Consider the following 21,683-nt stretch of genomic DNA (forward strand, 5'->3'; position numbering starts at 1 on the left):
GGGCGCGGTGGCTCATACCTGTAATCCCAGCACTTTGGAAGGCCAAGGTGGGCAGATCACAACGTCAGGGGATGGAGACCATCCTGGCTAACATGGTGAAACCCCGTCTCTACTAAAAATACAAAAAACTAGCCAGGCATGGTGGCAGACGCCTGTAGTCCCTGCTACTTGGGAGGCTGAGGCAGGAGAATCACTTGAACACAGGAGGTGGAGTTTGCAGTGAGCCGAGATGGCGCCCCTGCACTCCAGCCTTGGTGACAGAGCGAGATCCATCTCAAGAAAAACAAAAAAAAAAAGAGTAATGTCAAAGATTGACAGTCTGAGAGACAGATGAGGGTTTGCCAGAATAGCCTGGAAAATTATCTTATAATGTTAGATTAGGCGACAGGGCAAAAAAAAATAGTGATGTTGAGGACTGACAGTATTTTTCCCTTTGGTATTTTCCCCAGAGACCCTAATGTTAAGTATAGTTCCTTGAGAATTGACCTAACACTGTCGAAAATGCAGAGGGGTTAGATAAATAACACTGCCTGTTACTCACAGTGGTGGATTTTTAGGTGATTTAAGTAAAATTCAGAAGGAAAGAACACATGGGTAATCATTTTAACAAGTGAGATAGTGGAAGACATTTATGTTTAGCAATATGGAAACATTCCAAGAAACAGAAGCCCTCTCACCGTCTGAGAGAAAATGAAAATCCACTATGAGAGAAAACTGAAGACTTTAATACAGATTTAAGTAAAATGGCCTGGTAATGGAAAAGCTGACTGAGGAATATGTTCCTGCCTGTAACATTTCTTCACTCAGGCTGTAGTTTCTGAATTGGATGACACTGAAGAGATCATTGGACTAGCAGATCAGTATGAATGTTTCCTCCACAACTGGCAGGTCTTTCCTAGGACGATTATTGAGGGAGATGTCTCTTTGACTGTCTTTGACTGGATTCTTTGGAACTTTTGTCAAGGAGCCATAGAGTTCTGCAGACCACACACCCGTCCAGTGTGTCTGTAGCCAGTATTTTGTGATTTTTTTTTTTTGAGACAAGATCTTGCTCTGTCACCCAGGCTGGAGTGCAGTGGTGTGAGCATGGCTCACTGCAGCCTCTGCCTCCTGGGCTCAAGCAATCCTCCTGCCTCAGCCTCCCAAAGTAGCTGGGACCACAAGCATGTACCACAATGCCTGGCTGACTTTTATATTTTTTGTAGAGATGGAGTCTTGCAATGTTGCCCAGGCTGGTCTCAAACTCCTGGGCTCAAGCGATCCTCCCACCTGGGCCTCCCAAAGTGCTGGGATTACAGGCGGGAGCCACTGTGCCCCATCTTACCCTGTGAATCCTTTAAGCTGCCTCAACTCGAGCCAACAGAACTGCTGGCACCTCCTGAAAGCTGTGATTGCGTGACTGCTGCATGGCCTGACCTAGAGGCTGGAGGGCTTCTCCTTGGCATGCACCGCAGTGTGGGTCTTGAGCGCTCCCACGTACGTGAAGCTCCTTCCACACTCATCACAAGAAAAAGGCCTCTCCCCACTGTGAAGGCACAGATGGGCCTTCAGGCTTCTCTTCTGGAGGAAGCCTTTGCCACACTCGGGACACTGGAAGGGCCTCTCTCCACTGTGCTTATACAAGTGGACCTTCAAGCTGCCCCTGATGCAGTAGCTCTTGTCACACTCCGGACACTGGAAGGGCTTCTCCCCGCTGTGGACCCGAATGTGTTCTGTGAGCCGGTACTGTTGAGTGAAACTTTTGCCGCACATCACACAAGAGAATGGCTTTTGGCCACTGTGCTGCAGCAGGTGGCTTTTCAGATTTCCCTTGAGGCGGAAAGTCTTCTCGCATTCAGGACACTGGTAGGGCTTCTCTCCACTGTGCAGCCTCAGGTGCTCGGTGAGCTGAGACTGATGCGTGTAGGTCTTGTCACACTCACCGCACGCGAAGGGCTTCTCGTCCCTGTGCATCCGCTGGTGGAACTTCATGGAAGCCTTCCAGGAGAAGCTCTTGTCGCACTCGGGACACTGGAAGGGCTCCTCGCCACTGTGAAGCCTCGTGTGCTCTGTGAGATGCGCGCGCCGGCGGAAACTGCGGCCGCACTCGGCGCAGGAGAACGGCTTTTCCCTAGTGTGGACCTTCAGGTGCTGCGTGAGCCGCGACTGCTGAGAAAAGGTCTTTTTGCACTCGCTGCAGGGAAACTCCTTCTGCCTGTCGTGGACTCTGGTGTGGCAGGCGAGCTTGGAGGGCCGCGTGAAGCGCTTGCCGCACTCGGCGCAGGGGAAGGGCTTTTGCTCGCTGTGCAGGCGCTGGTGGGCGCGCATGGCGTTCCTCCAGAAGAAGCCCCTGCTGCACTCCGGGCACTGGAAGGGCCGCTTCCCGCTGTGCTGCAGCCCGTGGGCTTTCAGGCTTCTCTTGAGGCGGAAACTTTTGTTGCACTCGGGACACGAAAAGGGCTTCTCTCCCGTGTGAACTCTGATGTGCTCGTCCAGCTTAATCTTGTAGATGAATTTCCTGCCACATTCACCACAAGAAAACGGCTTTTCCTCGCTGTGCGTCCTCTGGTGGGTCTTCAGGGCAGCCTTCCGGGAGAAGCTCCGGCCACACTCGGGACAGTGGAAGGGCCTCTTCCCGCTGTGCTGGGACAGATGGACCTTCATGCCCCTCTTCAGGCGGAAGCACCGGTCACACTGCGGACACTGGAAGGGCTTCTCTCCGCTGTGCAGCCGCAGGTGCTCCGTGAGCTCGCACTGCTGCACGAAGGCTCGGCCACACTCCCCGCAGCAGAACGGCCGCTCCCCGCGGTGTAGACACAGGTGCTTCTTCAGGTTGGCCCTGTACCGGAAGGTCTTGTCGCACTCAGGGCATGGGTAGGGCCGCTGGCCGGTGTGGACAACCTGATGCGTGACGAGGCTGCCCTTCAGGAAGTAGCTCTTCTCACACTCACTGCACTGGAACCGCTTCTTCTGACACAGGAGCCTCTGCGTCCGCCCGAGTTCGGACTTCCCTCTGGACGTGTTTTTGTACTTTGGGTATCTGCAGAGCTGGCTCTTGGAGTGGCTCCGTTTGTGCTTTAGCAGATCCCTCCTTACTTGGAAGACTTTCCTACAGACATAGCAGGAATAGCATCTTGGCCCTGTGGGAATTTCTAAGCACCCTGGGGTCTCCCGGGGCTTATGCCACAGGTCTTTCTTGTCTGGATCATACGCTGTGATGCTGACTTTTTTATTTAGAGTCTCTGTTTCTCGGAGACTTGGAGACTGGAAGGTGGCTGTTTGAGCTGATAAAATCTTTCTCTCTTTCCCTCGTAAGGCAGCACACAAGTCCTGTTTTTGAGGACCATTTAAACGGCAATCCCCTTCTTTTGTCCTGAGAGTTCCTTGGTCATCTGGAGCAGAAAGAAGTATCACTCTCATCAGTGATATGTCTACCCTATAATTGGGTTCAAGGACTGTCTTTTAAAAATTTATTATTATTATTATTATTATTTTTTGCGATAGAGTCTCGCTCTGTTGTCCAGGCTGGATTGCAGTGGCGTGATCTTGGCTCACTGCAACCTCCGCCTCCCGGGTTCAAGCAATTCTCCTGCCACAGCCTTCCCAGTAGCTGGAATTATAAGCGTGTGCCACCATGCATGGCTAATTTTTTTTTTTTTAGACGGAGTCTTGCTCTGTTGCCCAGGCTGGAGTGCAGTGGTGCGATCTCAGTTCACTGCAAGCTTCACCTCCCAGGTTCACACCATTCTCCTGCCTCAGCCTCCCGAGTAGCTGGGATGACAGGTGCCCACCACCACACCTGGCTAATTTTTTGTATTTTTAGTAGAGACGGGGTTTCACCTTGTTAGCCAGGATGGTCTCGATCTCCTGACCTCGTGATCCACCTGCCTTGAGCTCCCAAAGTGCTGGGATTACAGGCGTGAGCCACCGCCCGGCCATGCACTGCTAATTTTTGTATTTTTAGTAGAGACAGGGTTTCACCATGTTGGTCAGGCTGGTCTCAAACTCCTGACCTCAGGTGATCTGCCTGCCTTGGCCTCCCAAAGTGCTGGGATTACAGGCGTGAGCCACCGCGCTTGGCCTTTTAAAAAAATTTTTTTCTTTTTCTTTTTTTTTTTTTTTTTGAGATAGAGTCTTACTCTGTCGCCCAGGCTGGAGTACAGTGGCACAATCCTGGCTCACTGCATCTTCCACCTCCTGGGTTCAAGCAATTCTCCTGCCTCAGCCTCCTCAGTAGCCGGGATTACAGGCACCCATCACCACGCCCGGCTAATTTTTGTATTTTTAGTAGAGACAGGGTTTCACTATCTTGGCCAGGCTGGTCTTGAATTCCTGACCTCCTGATCCACCCACCTCAGCCTCCCAAAGTGCTGGGATTACAGGCATGAGCCACCACGCCCGGCCTAAAATTTTTTGAGACCAAGTCTCATCTGTTGCCCAGACTAGAGTGCAGTGGCGTGATCTCGGCTCACCGCAACCTCTGCCTCCCCAGTTTAAGCAATTCTTGTGCCTCAGCCTCCTGAGTAGCTGGGACTATCCACCACCACACTCGGCTAATGTTTTTGTATTTTTAGTAGAGACAAGGTTTCACCATGTTGGCCAGTCTGGTCTCAAACTGACCTCAAACAATCCACCCACCTTGGCCTCCCAAAGTGCTGGGATTACAGGCATGAGCCACCGTGCCCAGCCATTCAAGGACTGTCTTCATGTCACTAACAAAGTAGAAAAGGGAATCCCACTGATCTCAATGACTTTGTCAATCTGCCTCCTGCAGGTAAATCATATTTAACTTTTATATTCCTTTCACCATGTGTTAAGAAATAACTTAGCATGAAAAAAATTGCAAGCAAATTGAAATTCATAGTTCACATCTTGTGAACTATAAATTATCCTCAGAGGGTAAGCAGAAGTTGGAGACAGTGAAAATGAGTTACTCTGATCATCTGACTACACCATTACATCTGTGAAATAAACGGCAAATATTTAAGGAGGTGGCCAGGAGCAGTGGCTCACGCCTGTAATCCCAGCACTTTGGGAGGCCGAGGTGGGCAGATCACGAGGTCAGGAGTTCGAGACCAGCCTGGCCAATATGGTGAAACCCTGTCTCTACTAAAAATACACAAATTAGCTGGGTGTGGTTGTGTGCATCTGTAGTCCCAGCTATTCAGGAGGCTGAGGCAGGAGAATCTCTTGAACCCAGGAGATGGAGGTTGTAGCGAGCCAAGATCACACCACTGCACTCCAGCCTGGGTGACAAAGTGAGACTGTCTCAAAAAAAAAAAAAAAAAAAAAAAAAAATTTAAGGAGGACGGCTTAGGGCCATATTCTTGTCTCCCTTCTACCAGAGATTTCAGGAAAGATTTTCTGGAAGAAATGCTAATAGAAAATATCTTTCTTAGGAATATAAAAATGACAGCTTACTGAATTGACAAATAACACTGTAGAAATTTTTTCCTTTTCCAAAGAACTCTGCATTATAAGAATTATTTATTTATCTATTTATTTATTTATTTATTTATTTATTTATTTATTTGAGACAGAGTCTAGCTCTGTTGCCCATGCTGGAGTGCAGTGGCGATCTCTGTATGCAAAAAAAAAAAAAAAAAATTTAAGGAGGACGGTTAGGCCATATTCTTGTCTCCTTTACCAAGATTTCAGGAAAGTTTCTGGAAGAAATGCTAATAGAAATATCTTTCTTAGGAATATAAAATGACAGCTTACTGATTGACAATAACACTGTAGAATTTTTCCTTTTCAAAGAACTCTGCATTATAAGAATTATTTATTTATCTATTTATTTATTTATTTATTTATTTATTTATTTAAGACAGAGTCTAGCTCTGTTGCCCATGCTGGAGTGCAGTGGCGCGATCTCTGCTCACTGCAAGCTCCACCTCCCGGGTTCATGCCATTCTCCTGCCTCAGCCTCCTGAGTAGCTGGGACTACAGGCACCCACCACCACACCTGGCTAGTTTTTCGTATTTTTAGTAGAGACGGAGTTTCACCGTGTTAGCCAGGATGGTCTCGATCTCCTGACCTCGTGATCTGCCTGCCTCGACCTCCCAAAGTGCCGGGATTACAGGCGTAAGCCACCGCGCCCGGCCAAGAATGATATATTTATATAGCATAATCACTACTGTTCCCAAAGTAGAAGACATGATGACAGGAAATAGAGGAACCCGAGTTATCATTATTACCCACTAGATCTGGAAAGGGCCATTGCAGACATTCACTTAAGCCATTATATTCAGAACTGCTTTTCCTCCAAAGTCTTGTTGAACTGGATAATAGAACTGTCTCCCCTTTATTTATTTATTTATTTATTTATTTATTTATTTTGAGACAGGTCTCACTATGTTGCCCAGGCTAGAGTGCAGTGGCCTCCAGAGTAGCTGGGATTGTGGGCACCTGCCACCACGCCTGGCTAATTTTTTTGTATTTTTAGTAGAGATGGGGTTTTACCATGTTGGCCAGGCTGGTCTGGAACTCCTGACCTCAGGTGATCCACCCACCTCAGCCTCCTAAAGTGCTGAGATTACAGGCGTGAGCCACCGTGCCCAGCCCACATTTGCTACCCTGTTGAGTAAAGAAAACTAACATTCTCCATCAGAACAACTTTTCTTATTGACTAGATCTAGCCAGGTATCCAAAAAGAAAGATTCAGGAAACAAGGCTAGGAAAATTAAATAATTCATGACCTTAAATCCATCTTACTCACCAAAACGTAGCAACTTTCCAGTATTCTTCATGTTCAACTGTTCATCAGTAGGAGGGCTAGTTGTCCTTCTTGTTTTATCTAAGCATCCCTGTTCACTGATTAATAGCATTCTCCCTTGTTCCATCCATGTGATCAAATCTGGCTTGGAAAAAGCATACCCTGCAAATAGAGTCCACACAGACTTTGAGTTTACTGCATATTTAAATAATTTTTCGACTGGGCGTGGTGGCTCACACCTGTAATCCCAGCACTTTGGGAGGCCAAGGCAGGCGGATCTCTTGAGGTCAGGAGTTAGAGACCAGCCTAGCCAACATAGCAAACTCCGTCTCTACTAAAAATACAAAAATTAGCTGGGCATGGTAGCGCACACTTGTAATACTTGCTACTGGGGAGGCTGAAGTGCGAGAATCACTTGAACCTGGGAGACGGAGGTTGCAGTGAGTAGAGATCACACCTCTGCACCCCAGCCTGGGCAACAGACCGAGACTCCATCTCAAAAAAAAATTATTTTAAAAAATTATTATCATTATTTTATTTTATTTTTGATACAGGGTCTCACTCTGTCACCCATGCTGGAGTGCAGTGGCACAATCTTGGCTCATTGCAACCTCTGCCTCCCGGGGATCAACTGATCCTCCCACCTCAGCCTCCTGAGTAGCTGGGACTATAGGCATGAGCCACCATGCCCTGCTAATTTTGTATTTTTATAGAGATAGCGTTTTGCCATGTTGCCCAGGCTGGTCTCAAACTCCTGGGCACAAGTGGTCTGCCTGCCTCGGCCTCCCAAAGTGCTGGGATTACAGGGTGAGCCACCACGCCCAGCCCTGTGACCCCTTTTTTTTTTTTTTTTTGAGACAGAGTATCGCTCTGTCTCCCAGGCTGGAATGCAGTGGCGCGATCTCGGCTCACTGCAACCTCCACCTCCCAGGTTCAACCAATTCTCCTGCCTCAGCCTCCCGAGTAGCTGGGATTACAGGTGCGTGCCACCATGCCTAGCTAATTTTCGTATTTTTAGTTAGACAGGGTTTCACCATGTTGGCCAGGATAGTCTCGAACTCCTGACCTCAAGTGATCCGCCCACCTCAGCCTCCCAAAGTGCTAGGATTACAGGCATGAGCCACCATGCCCGGCCTTTCTCTCTTTTTTACCATTACCCACAGTAAAAATCATTTTCATAGTTGACTTTGATTCCTAGAGATGTGAGATCAAAGTTAAGTCAAAAAAATGAAAGCCGTTGAAATGACATGAATGACAATAGAATATAGCCTTACCAAGACTGTTTAGTTCGGGCCAGGCATAGTGGGTCATGCCTGTATACCCAGAACTTTGGGAGGCTGAGGTGGGAGGACTGCTTGAGCCCAGGAGTCTGAGACCAGCCTGGGCAACATAGGGAGACCCCATCCTTACAAATTTTTTTTTTTTTTTTGGTGACAGAGTCTCGCTGTGTCGCCCAGGCTGGAGGGCAGTGGCACGGTCTCAGCTCACTGCCAGCTCCACCTCCCCAGTTCATGCCATTCTCCTGCCTCAGCCTCCCGAGTAGCTGGGACTACAGGCACCCGCCACCACGCCCAGCTAATTTTTTGTATTTTTAGTAAAGATGGGGTTTAACCGTGTTAGCCAGGATGGTCTCGATCTCCTGACCTTGTGATCCACCCACCTCGGCCTCCCAAAGTGCTGGGATTACAGGCGTGAGCCACCGCGCCTGGCCCAAAAATTTTAAAAATTAGCTAGGTGTGGTGGTGTATGCCTGCGGTCCCAGCTACTCAGCAGGCAGAGTTGGGAGGATCACTTAAGCCCATGAGTTTGAGGCTGCAGTGAGCTGTGATTGTGCCACTGCACCCAGCCTAGGTGATAGAGAGAGACTCTGTCTAAAAAAAAAAAAAAAAAAAAAAAAAAAGACTGTTCAGTTTAAATATCCTCTGCAATATTTCACAAAATTTTTTGAGACAGTCTCGCTCTGCTGCCCATACTGGAGTGCAGTGTTGTGATCTTGGCTCACTGCAACCTCTGCCTCCCGGGTTCAAGTGATTCTCCTGCCTCAGCCTCCTGAGTAGCTGGGATTACAGGTGTGCACCACCACGCCCAGCTAATTTTTGTGTGTGTGTGTGTGTTTTTAGTAGAGACGGGGTTTCACCAAGTTGGTCAGGCTGGTCTGGAACACCTGACCTCATGATCTACCTGCCTCAGCCTCCCAAAGTGCTGGAATTACAGGCGTGAGCCACCGCACCCAGCCTTTTTTTTTTTTTTTCTTTGAAATGGAGTCTCACTCTGTCACCAGGCTGGAGTGCAGGGCACAGTCTGGCTGGAGTGCAGTGGCACAGAGTGGCTAACCGCAACCTCTGCCTTCCGAGTTCAAGCAATTCTCCTGCCTCAGCCTCCTGAGTTGCTGGGATTACAGGTGTGCGCCACCATGCCCAGTTAATTTTTTTGTATTTTTAGTAGAGACGGGGTTTCACTATGTTGGCCAGGCTGGTCTCGAATGCCTAACCTCATGATCCACTCACCTTGGCCTCCCGAAGTGGTGAGATTACAGGTGTGAACCACTGTGCCCGGCCCAATGTTTCACAAAATGAAAGGAAGCAGACAAGTTAAGGATGATGTGGATTTAAAAAAGTGATCATTATGAGAACACTGTGAGTAAATAAATAAATAAATAAATAAATAAATAAATAAAAGAAAACTTACAGGGAGTTAAGGAGGGAACTTCAACATTAAACTTTTCTGATGAGATGGCTCACATACAATCCTCACTATTGAGGTACCAAAATTCTTTTTTTCTTTTCTTTCTTTTCTTTTTTTTTTTTGAGACAGAGTCTTACTCTGTCACCCAGGCTGGAATGCAGTGTTGTGATCTCGGCTCACTGCAACCTCCAACTCCCAGGTTCAAGCAATCTCCCACCTCAGCCTCCTGAGTAACTAGGATTACAGATGTGTGACACCACGCTGGCTAATTTTTTTTTTTTTTTTTTTTTTTGTATTTTTAGTAGAGATGGGGTTTCACTATGTTGGCCAGGCTGGTCTCAAACTCCTTACCTCAAGTGATGTGTCCGCCTCGGCCTCCCAAAGTATTGGGATTACAGGCGTGAGCCACCACACCTGGTGAATATCGAGGTACCAACATTCTTGATCAGTGAAGTGATAGAAACAGGAGGTTGTTAAATAACAGTGATTAAGAGTTAGAGAGTAATGCAGTCTAGTGGCATAAACCTAAAAGAAGGGTTTTTGCCGGGTGCGGTGGCTCACGCTTGTAATCCCAGCACTTTGGGAGGCCGAGGCGGGTGGATCATCTGAGGTCAGGAGTTCAAGACCACCCTGGCTAACATGGTGAAACTCTGTCCCTACTAAAAATATAAAAATTAGCCAGGTGTGGTGGCACATGCCTGTAATTTCAGCTACTCGGGAGGCTGAGGCAGGAGAATAGCTTGAACCCGGGAGACAGAGGTTATAGTGAGCCGAGATCGTGCCATTGCACTCCAGCCTGGGTGACAGAGCAAAACTCCGTCAAAAAAAAAAGAAGGGTTTTCATAAATCAGCAGAGGGTCTTCAGAGTAGGCAGCAGGAAGCCTCTTCCTATGAGCCTTTGGTGGTGTCAGCTACAGCTCAGCCCTCAGATCAAGGCTTCATCTCCAAGGGAAGTGGGTACTGCCAACATTAGCAGCACCTCAAGTACTTGTGAAAAATGTAGATCCCTGGGCCTGAGCCCGAACCTGCTAAATCCTAAGCTCTGGGGCTAGGATCTGGATGTTCTGTACAGAAAATCATTGGCAGGTAATACCATTTGATTTTTAAAATTTGGAAAAATCAGGCTAAATTTTCCAAGTTGAAGGACACTAATTGTGATACCTCAAAACAACACTGGATCAGCAAACAGCTCTCATCTGTCCCACCCTGCTGGCTACTGGGCCTCAGCGTCCTCAGGTTAGCCTCTAAATGAGGGGGTGTCCCAGGTCTCTTTCTGTTCTGTCTACACATTCTCCCTAGATGATCCCAAACCAGCCCCATAGTTTAAAATACCATCACTATAACGTCTTCCAATTCTGTAAATCCAGTCCTGACCCTAACATGGAATTCCAGTTTCACATACTTTGTTTCCATGGAAATGTCTATGAGCATCTCAGATGTAATGTGGCCCAAATGTGCGACCTTCCTACCCTTCCTCCTGTTAGTGAACAAAGCCACTTGCCATCAGGATACTCAAACCAAAAATCGAGGAGTTGATTCTTCTTTTTTTCCACATCTAATCCATCAGCAAAATCTGGGATTCTGCCTCTAAAGCCTATCTGGAGACCATCTTCTTCTGTCTTAATTACTACCTACCTGGTTCAGTTGCCATGAAATCGCACCAGAATGGCCAGCACTCTTGGCTAGTCTCTCTCCTTTCATTGCTGTCCACTATGATTCATTCTCCACATAGCAACCCAAGTAACCATTTTAAAAGTAAATCACTCCCCTCTGTTTAAATCCCCCCATCATCTTCCCCTTGTGCTGAGAATAAAATCCAACTCCTTATCTTGTCCTTTGGGGCCCTTCCTCCCTCGGCATCCCTTTCTCACCAGCCCTCTGTGCAGGTCCTACCACAGGCCCAGTGTAGGTCTCAACAACCTGAACCCAGGCACTCCTACCCTGGGGCCTTTGCCCTAGTTTTTCTCTGCTTAAAATTGTCTTCCCCCTAATTTCACATGGTTGACTCTTGTCATTCATATCTCACACAATAAAATATAAATCCCCCAAGCAGGGAATGAGTCCTTCAGGCTAGACTAAGATCACTTATTATATTGATACCAGTAGAAATGGTTTTAATGAGGCCAGGCGTGGTGGCTCATGCCTGTAATCCCAGCGCTTTGGGAGGCTGTGAGGAGATCATGAGGTCAGGAGTTCGAGACCAGCCTGACCAACATGATGAAACCCCCGTCTGTATTAAAAATGCAAAAAAAAAATTAGCCAGTGCGGTGGCGGGCACCTGTAGTCTCAGCTACTTGGGAGGCTGAGACAGGAGAATCACTCGTACCCAGGAGGCAGAGGTTGCAGTGAGCGGAGATTACGCCACTGCACTCCAGCATGGGTGAGAGTGAGACTCCGTCTGAAAAAAAAATAAAAAGAAAGAAATGGTTTTAATGATACAAGAATGTGTCAGAATAAGCCGGGTAAGCAGCAAGTTATAATTTCCCCAAATTTCTCTTTAATCTTTTTAATCTACTCCTTGGGTATGTCCCTGGAGTTACCCAAGTGTCCCATCCCACTGCTCTCTCCTCCCTTCCTCTACCCTTTTCTTGCCTGTTATATTCACACCATGCACTATGTTGCATCCCAGCTTATTCTCACTTAATCACTCTGTCCCCTTCATGGAACCAATAGTTCCTTGAAGATGAGAAATTCATCTTATTCAGGCAGGCAACACAATAAGGAGGCATGAAAGTATTACAGAAATAAAAGAATACACTTTTTAAAAAAGAGGGGCAATTAGATTACTCAGTCATTCTTTTTTTTTTTTTTTTTTTGAGACAGACTCTTGCTCTGTTGCCCAGGCTGGAGTGCAATGGCACGATCTTGGCTCAATGCAACCTCTGCCTCCCGGGTTCAAGCGATTCTCCTGTCTCAGCCTCCCGAGTAGCTGGGATTACAGGCATGCGCCACCATGCCCGGCTAATTTTGTATTTTTAGTAGAGACAGGGCTTCTCCATGTTGATCAGGCTGGTCTCGAACTCCTGATCTCAGGTGATCTACCCACCTGAGCCTCCCAAAGTGCTGGGATTACAGGTGTGAGCCACCACGCCTGGCTAGATTACTTAGTAATTCTATTTGTGGGAGAAATGGGGGAGGGTTAAGGTGGGAGACAGAGAATTCAGAGTATTAATAATACTGAAGGCAAAGATACCACTAGATAAAAAGGAATTTAATATTCCCAGGCCATTATAGGAAAACGGAGGAGACATTATGAATGTAAACTGGGCACAGTATCACATTCAGCCAGCCCATGGTTCATACAGGGAAGGAAGCCTGCTACTATTAGGTTGGTTCCTAAAAAGTGATTCCTTAGAAGCCCATCTTACCCAGGGAATCAAGGGTCTCGTAATTGGTCTTCATCTCTTGCCTATACATTTGCTTCTGCCACTTCTCCAGGATCTCCCACTCTTGTTCCGAAAAATAGAAGGCCACATCATCAAATGTCACAGTTACCTGGAATCACAAATAGTATACACATACATTTTTACTTTACAGCTACTTTGTTTTTCAATGTCTATTACTTTATTGAGATACAGAAAGAAAACATGTTAATTATTTCTGGATGGTGCCATATTATAAAATAAACAACAAAGAGTTCACAAATGTTCACTGGAGCCAAGTAAAATGAATGAATGGGCCAGGCGTGGTCGCTCATGCCTGTAATCCCAGCACTTTGGGAGGCCAAGGTGGGTGGACCACCTGAGGTCAGGAGTTCGAGAGACCAGCCTGGCCAACATGGCAAAACCTCATCTCTATAAAAATTAAAAAATTAGCTGGGCTTGGTGGCACATTCCTGTAGTCCCAGCTACTCAGGAGGCTGAGGCAGGAGAATCGTTTGAACCCGGAAGACAGAGGTTGCAGTGAGTTGAGATCCTGCCACTGCACTGCAGCCTGGGCTACAGAGTGAGCCTCTGTCTCAAAAATAATAAAAATAAACTAAAATGAATGAATGAATAGCAGGCCTTTGAGCATAAAGACCATCTGAAAAGGGATGCTTTACTTAGCAGCAACCAGTTACTGCTGTGGAAGACTGGGTCCAGTATTGCTGGATGTGTCAGTTTTTGAAAAATGTTTTACTTTGAAATAATTATAGATTCACAAGATATTGTAAAAACAGCACAGAAGGCTTCCATGTAAGTATGCCTATAGTCCCAGCTACTTGGGAGGCTGAGGGGGGAGGACTGCTTAAATTCAGGAGTTCGAAACTGGCCTGGATTTTTTTTTTTTTTTTTTTTGAGATGGAGTCTCACTCTGATGCCCAGGCTGGAGTGCAGTGGTGCAATCTCGGCCCACTGCAAGGTCTGACTCCCAGGTTCAAGTGATTCTCCTGCCCCAGCCTCCCAGGTAGCTGGGATTATGGGGTGTGCCACCATGCCTAGTTCGAGAGACCAACCTGGCCAATGTGGCAAAACCTCATCTCTACTAAAAATACAAAAATTAGCTGGGCGTGATGACACACCTGGATTAAGGCACGAGCCACTATGCCTGGCCCAAAAATTATTTTTAAAAAGGTTCCATGTACCCTTCACCCAGTTTACCCAAAAGGTCATATTGTATATTATAGTACAATATCAAAACAAGTAAACTGACATTGGTACAATGTGTGCATATAATTCTGTTATTTCATCACATATGCTCACTCATTTAACCACCACTGCAATCAAAAAACACAACTACAATCAGCCTTTGTATTCACAGGTTCCACATCCATAAATTCAACCAACCTTAGATCAAAACTGCTTTAAAAACAAAAGCCAGGTATGGTAATCCTAGCACTTTGGGAGGCTGAGGTGGAAAGATTGCTTGAGCTCAAGTTTGAGACCAGCCTGAGCAACACAGCAAGACCTCATCTCTATTAAAAAATAAAATAAAGTAAAAATTTAAATAATGTATTTTAAAATGCAAGAATAAAATATACTACAAATTTTTAAAAATCCAGCATAACTATTTACATAGCATTTATATTGTATTAGGTATTATAAATAATTGAGACATGATTTATGTACAAAAAGATGTGCACGGGGTATATGTAAATTCTACCATTTTATATAAGGGACTTGAGCATCCATGGATTTTGCTATCTGTGAGGGGTCCTGGAACCAATCCCCTGCGGATACTGAGAGACAACTGCATCCCATCACCACAAAAAGCTCCCTTGTTCCAACCCTTTATAATCACACCCACGAATCTATTATCGATCACAATTCTGCCATTTCAAGAATGTTGGCTGGGTATAGTGGCTCACGCCTGTAATCCCAGTACTTTGGGAGACTGAGGCAGGCAGGAGTTTGAGACCAGCCTGGCCAACATGGTGAAACCTCGTCTCTACTAAAAATACAAAAGTTAGCCAGGCATGGTGGCACATGCCTGTAGTCCCAGCTACTCGGGAGGCTGAGGCAGGAGAATTGCTTGAACCTGGGAGGCGTAGTTGGCAGTGAGCTGTGACTGTGCCACTGCACTCCAGCCTGGGTGACAGAGTGAGACTTTGTCTCAAAAAAAGAAACAAACAAAAAAAGTTATATAAATGGAATCACATGGTATGCGACCTTCTGAAATTGACTTTTTTCTCTCAGCATAATGTCCTTGAGATCCATCCAAGTTGTCATGTTTACCAATATTGTCATGTGCCACGATGCTTCAGTGAGAGACCACATACACAACAGTGGTCCTATAAGATTATAATATTGCATTTTTACTGTACGTTTATGTTTAGATACACAAATACTTACCATTGTGTTACAGCTGCCTACGGTATTCAGTACAGTAACATGCTGTACAAGTTTGTAGCCTAGGAGAAATAAGCTATACCATACACCCTAGGTGCGTAGTAAGCTATACCATCTAGGTTTTTGGAAGCATACTCTGATGTTTGCACGACCACAAAATTGCCTAACAATGTGTTTCTCAAAACACATTCTTGTCGTTAAGCAACCCAGGACTGTATTTCATTTCTTTTTTTATTGCTGAGTAGTATTCCGTGGTATGGATGCACTAGTTTGATTAGCCATTCACCTACTGAGAAATATTTTGGTTTTAACTTTTTGGATATTAACAAAAGAGCTGTTATGGACAATCATGTACAGGATTTGGGGTGGGCATGTTTTTATTTTTCTGGGATAAATGCCCAGGACTACAGCTACTGTGTCATATGATGAGTATATGTTTAGTTTTTAAAGAAAATGCCAACTATATTCCAGAGTGGCTGGGCCATTTTACATTCCGTTGTTTTTTTTTTTTTTTTTTTTTTTTTTTTTTTTTTTGAGAGGGAGTCCTGCTCTTGGCCCATGCTGGAATGCAGTGGTGTGATCTTGGCTTACCACAACCTCCGCCTCCTGGGATCAAGTGATTATCCTGCCTCAGCCTCCCGAGCAGCTGGGACTGCAGGCGTGCGGCACCATGCCCGGCTAATCTTTGTATTTTTAGTAGAAATGGGGTTTCTATGTTGGTCAGGCTGGTCTCGAACTCCTGACCTTGTGATCCGCCCACCTCAGCCTCCCAAAGTGCTGGGATTACAGGCCTGAGCCATTGTGCCTGGTTGCCATTTCACGTTGCCTACCAGCAATCTATAAGACAGCATTTCTTAGCACCCTCGCCAGCATTTGGCAATGCCACTACTTTTAACTGTTCTAATAGGTGTATAGTGATCTCTAACTGTGGCTTTAATTTGGTTTTCCTAATGAGTAATGATGTTAAACATCTTTTTATGTGTTTTTTCCCATGCATATATTCTCTTTGGCGAAATGCCACTTTATATCTTTTGCCCATTTTCTTTTTTTTGTTTTTTTTTGAGACGGAGTCTCGCTCTGTCGCCCAGGCTGGAGTTCAGTGGAGCAATCTTGGCTCACTGCAAGCTCCGCCTCCCAGGTTCACGCCATTCTCCTGCCTCAGCCTCCTGAGTAGCTGGGACTACAGGCGCCCGTCACCACCGCCGGCTTTTTTTTTTTTTTTTTTTTTGTATTTTTAGTAGAGACGGGGTTTCACCGTGTTAGCCAAGATGGTCTCGATCTCCTAACCTCAGGTGATCCACCCACCTCGGCCTCCCAAAGTGCTGGGATTACAGGTGTGAGCTACCACACCTGGCCTGGGATGCCTCATTTTCTTAAAGAGAAACTGGAAACATAGATTATTCTATGTGAAATCATGTTGGCAACTAAAATTCCCAATTTTAACAGGGTTGTTTCAAACAAAATGTCTGCAAGCCATGATTGGCTGACTCTTGGACCATTAACCTACAACCTCTAGTATGGACTGAACTAACCAGGGTGGCTCTTCCTGGGTATTTGAGGACAGATACACTGTGGCAATAGGGAAGCAACAGAACATGTGTAACTTTTGAAAATTCCATTTGCACTCCTTTCAGATTCTGTGCTATAAATATAGATGACAGCCTAAAAGAAAAGCACTGGACATCTTGAAAGATGGCTAAGGCTCTTCCCAAGTGTATAGAAAATGTTGGTCAGAAGCATTACAATTCTCCCAGTAAGAGAATCTAGGAGACCTAACGTTTGACACTTAGGATTTTGGAGTAAAAGTTTCAGAGCTAAAATTCTATCTAAACTATCATAAGCTCTGAAAACTGAAGTATCAGCTATTATGACAAACAAGTTCAAACTTGTTTTATTTTTATTTATTTTTCAAGGCGGAGTCTCGCTCTGTCCCCAGGTTGGAGTGCAGTGGCACAATCTTGGCTCACTGCAACCTCTGCCTCCCAGGTTCAGGAGATTCTTCTCTCTCAGCCTCCCAAGTAGTTGGGATTACAGGCGCCCACCACCACACCCGGCTGATTTTTCTATTTTTAATAGAGACGGGGTTTCGCCATGTTGGCCAGGCTGGTCTGGAACTCCTGACCTCTGCTGATCCACCCGCCTCGGCCTCCCAAAGTGCTGGGATTACAGGCGTGAGCCACTGCGCCCGGCCTGGCCTTGCTATTTTTTTTTTTTTTTTTTTTTGAGATGGAGTCTCACTCTGTCGCCCAGACTGGAGTGCAGTGGTGCCATCTCTGCTCACTGCAAGCTCCGCCTCCCGGGTTCACGCCATTCTCCTGCCTCAGCCCCCCGAGTAGCTGGGACTACAGGAGCCCACCACCATGCCCGGCTAATTTTTTGTATTTTTAGTAGAGACGGGGTTTCACCGTGTTAGCCAGGATGGTCTCGATCTCCTGACCTCGTGATCCGCCCGGCTGGGCCTCCCAAAGTGCTGGGATTACAGGCGTGAGCCACCGCGCCCGGCCTGGCCTTGCTATTTTTTTAAAAATTTATTTATTTTTGAGATGGAGTTCCCTCTGTCGCCCAGGCTGGGGTGCAGTGGCGCGATCTCGTCTCACTGCAAGCTCTGCCTCCCGGGTTCACGCCATTCTCCTGCTTCAGCCTCCCAAGTAGCTGGACTACAGGCCCCCGCCACCACTCCCGGCTAATTTTTTGTAATTTTAGTAGAGAGGGGGTTTCACCGTGTTAGCCAGGATGGTCTCGATCTCCTGACCTCATGATCCGCCCGTCTCGGCCTCCCAAAGTGCTGGGATTACAGGCATAAGCCACCGCGTCTGTCCGGATGGCCTTGTTATTTTTACAATGCGATTTAAACCAAATTTCTCTACAGTTTTATTGTACCTCACCCATGTGTTTTTGTTGTTGTTGTTTTGTTTTGTTTTTGAGACGGAGTTTCGCTCTTGTTGCCCAGGCTGGAGTGCAATGGCATGATCTCCGCTCACTGCAACCTCTGCCTCCTGGGTTCAAGCGATTCTCTTGCCTCAGCCTCCCCAGTAGCTGAGATTACAGGCATGCACCACCATGCCAGGCTAATTTTGTATTTTTGGTAGAGACGGGCTTTCTCCATGTTGGTCAGGCTGGTCTCGAACTCCCGACCTCAGGTGATCCGCCCGCCTCGGCCTCCCAAAGTGCTGGGATTACTGGCGTGAGCCACCACACCCGGTCATCCATATGTTTTCCACCTATAAAATTCCCATTTATGACCATATTTACAATTAACATTAAACTGCTACAGTGGAAAGGAAAATCAAGAAAACGATTTTTCCTTGCCTATCCCAAATAATACATTAGCCAAGAAACTGTTACATTTTCTATGAACTCAATGTACAAAGAAGAGCTACCACAAACTTTCCCAGAACAGAGAGGAATATTCCTGGAGGTTCCCAATCATTTAAAGAGGAGAGAAAAAAAGAAAGCCTGGCTATAGAAACACAGCTTGAAGAAATCAAAAAGAATCTGTACCTGCCAAAGGAGGCTGGGGAAAAGGGGTGGGAGGCAAAAGGGAAGAATCAAATGCAAATAAGGAGCATTACATTCGTAAGATTATAAAATTTCATTGGGGGCACAAGAAAAACTTGCACACTTAAGCAAGTTATACTTAACTGAATGTAACAGGGTTTCCTGGATTAAGCCTCAGGACATGCCTTTCAAACTCTAAAACCGGTGCTCAAATTTTCAATACTACATTGCAATACTACAGCATTTACGGTAAATTCGATTTACGCTAACCACGCAATTCATTTTAAGTTTTCTGTCCTTTCCTAGAGGGAGCGGTCTCCAATTTCTCTCAGTTCCGGTTTTCCCTCTCCTTTTTCTCATCTGCTTAACACTGATGTGCTTCTCTGAAGCTACCTTCAGCAGGAGAGCACGGGCCCCAGAGAGACCCCGAGGTTCAGAGCCCCGACACTGAAGGCAGGGGCAGCGTTGTTGATCTGAGCCTACAATAGGCCGAGAAACAGATCTTTCCCACCCGGATTCTTTCTCCCAAACCAACTTTTATTTATTTATTAAACAGACAGGGTCTGGATGTTGCCCAAGCTGGAGGGCAGTGGCTATTCACAGGCGCGATCCCACTAACGATCAGCACGGGAGTTTTGCCCTGCTCGGTTTCCGAGCTGGGTCGGTTCCCCCTCCCTGGGGAACCTGGTGGTCCCCGCTCCCGAGAGGTCACCACACAGATGCAGACCTCGGAGGCACTGCGCGATGGACCCAGCGCATATACAGCGCAGAGCTCCCAGGCTCAAGCGCTGCTCCCGCCTCAGCCTTCCGAGTGGCCGGGGCCACAGACGCGCGCTGCCAAGCCCGGCCAGACCAGCTTTTCCCCAGGTCAATTCCAGAACAGCACACGCAGCAAGACTCCGCCTTCTCCAGCCCAGCCCGGAGCTCAGTCCGTGGGCCACTGCCAACCCCCAGGCCCAGGCCCCCGCCGCCCCACTCCCTGGACGCGGACCCCAATCCAGCTGCGACAGGAACCCGAGTTTCAACAGAGCCTGCATTCTCCACCGGCCCCTCTTACCGAAGCCGGCTCGGCCATGGCGGTTCCGCACGAACCGGCCTCGCCTGGCACGGCCTCCCCTCCGCTCCGCCCCAACCCGACTCCCAAGAACTGCCCGGCTGGCCCCCAAACGTAGCTCGAGCCGGGCGCGGTGCATGCTGGGACTCGGCGCCCGGCAGCGGGGGCCGCTTCGCCCCATAGCGCCCCCTGCGGGCGGGAGGAGCGGCGCCGCCCGGGGGGTCGGTCCTCAGAGGAGGGGCCCGGGCACCCTCCGTGCAGGCCGCAGCACGCCGGTCTTTGAGGGACGCTCGTTCTCCCGGATCTGCATGCGAGGGACGCGGTCGGAGACGAGATGAGGGAGCTGACGGGAGGGGAAACGGAGGGGCAGGTGAACATGCAGAGAGCAGGAACAGGGAGAGAGTAGGGACAGCGACTGGGAGACGCCCTCCACAGAAACCCAGACTGAGAGGCAGCGAGAGGGGAGTGTCCGGTGCGGTTCCTTCCAAAGCCGCCCCCAAGTCAGGGATGAGCTCGAAGGCTTCGTTTGTGAGGGGGTCCTGGGAATCCAGCGAGGCCGGGTAGGTGGTGGGGGGCCCGCAGTGGCCCGGGGTGTCCGTCCTGCCGGGGGCGCGGAGGCCGTGGGGGCCCCGGGCTTGTCCCGTCGGGGACGCGGAGGAGGGGTCCGCCCACCACCTCCGGTCCCCGTGGGTGCAGCGCCCTTCTGGGCTCCCCGAGCGTCCACGCTCCCTCCTTGGCAGAGAAAGGCCTCGGGCAGAGATCCCATGCGGAAGCCACCCCGGCCTCGGGGCCGCCTGCGGGGACTCAGGGTCGCCCAGGGATGCGGGCCGGGCACCCCTAGCCCCCAGTGGGAGACTGTGAGAGAGCGGGAGAAGACGGAGGAGGCCATGACACAGCGTGAAAAACACGGGGACGCAAAAGCAGGGGAGAGGTGGGAAGACGCAGAAGGGGAAACCAGGGAGAGACAGGAGAGAGAGGGCAAGGAAGGGAGTAGCGATTGTCTCCAGAAAATCAACCTCGCATTCTGTCCTAGTTATGTTTTAGGTGTCAGGCTAAAGTAACAAATGAAAAGTGTGCAGTTAGGAAAGGGTGTCCATGAGAAATAAAATAGTCCCTGCATAGGCTGAGGAGCGTGTGCACATCTGTATTTGTCCCGGAATCGTGAAATGCAGATGCACCTTACTGATTAAAGGGTTAAAAAAAATCTTACATTAAAACTAACGTTTCTTTTTTTTTTTTTTTTTTTTTTTTTTTTTTTTTTTTTTTTTTTTTTGAGACGGAGTATTGCTCTGTCGCCCAGGCTGGAGTGCAGTGGCGCGATCTCGTCTCACTGCAAGCTCCGCCTCCCGGGCTCACGCCATTCTCCTGCCTCAGCCTCCCGAGTAGCTGGGACTACAGGCGCCCGCCACCACGCCCGGCTAATTTTTTGTATTTTTTAGTAGAGACGGGGTTTCACCGTGGTCTCGATCTCCTGACCTCGTGATCCGCCCGTCTCGGCCTCCCAAAGTGCTGGGATTACAGGCGTGAGCCACCGCGCCGGCCTGTAATCCCAGCACTTTGGGAGGCCGAGACGGGCGGATCACGAGGTCAGGAGATCGAGACCATCCTGGCTAACACGGCGAAACCCCGTCTCTACTAAAAATACAAAAAAATTAGCCAGGCGTGGTGGCGGGCGCCTGTAGTCCCAGCTACTCGGGAGGCTGAGGCAGGAGAATGGCGTGAACCTGGGAGGCGGAGCTTGCAGTGAGACGAGATCGCGCCACTGCACTCCAGCCTGGGCGACAGAGAGAGACTCCGTCTCAAAAAAACAAAAACAAAACAAAACAAAAAACCTAACGTTTCTTTGGGTGTAAAGTTCTATGAATTTTCACGTATGTATGGATCCGTGTAGTAACCACTGTAACCAGGATACGGAAGAGCCCTGTCCCACCCTGAAACTCCCTGTGCTGCCGTTTTCTTCTGTGCTTCATTTGCTTTATAGTC

At 48.0% G+C, this 21,683-nt stretch overlaps 1 protein-coding gene across 1 annotated transcript; it reads right to left on the minus strand.

The window, feature by feature from the left end:
* Nucleotides 1-601: 601 nt before the first annotated feature.
* On the minus strand, nt 602-19,848 carry ZNF425 (zinc finger protein 425). The gene is made up of 4 exons (XM_003270885.2): nt 19,704-19,848; nt 12,749-12,875; nt 6,699-6,857; nt 602-3,371 (listed from the first exon to the last, which is right to left on the minus strand). The coding sequence occupies exons 1-4, from the start codon at nt 19,719-19,721 to the stop codon at nt 1,417-1,419; spliced, it is 2,259 nt and encodes a 752-aa protein (XP_003270933.2). The 5' UTR covers nt 19,722-19,848; the 3' UTR covers nt 602-1,416.
* Nucleotides 19,849-21,683: the final 1,835 nt, after the last annotated feature.

This window comes from Nomascus leucogenys, chromosome 13 (assembly GCF_006542625.1).
Source record: "Nomascus leucogenys isolate Asia chromosome 13, Asia_NLE_v1, whole genome shotgun sequence".
Classification (NCBI taxonomy): domain Eukaryota; kingdom Metazoa; phylum Chordata; class Mammalia; order Primates; family Hylobatidae; genus Nomascus; species Nomascus leucogenys.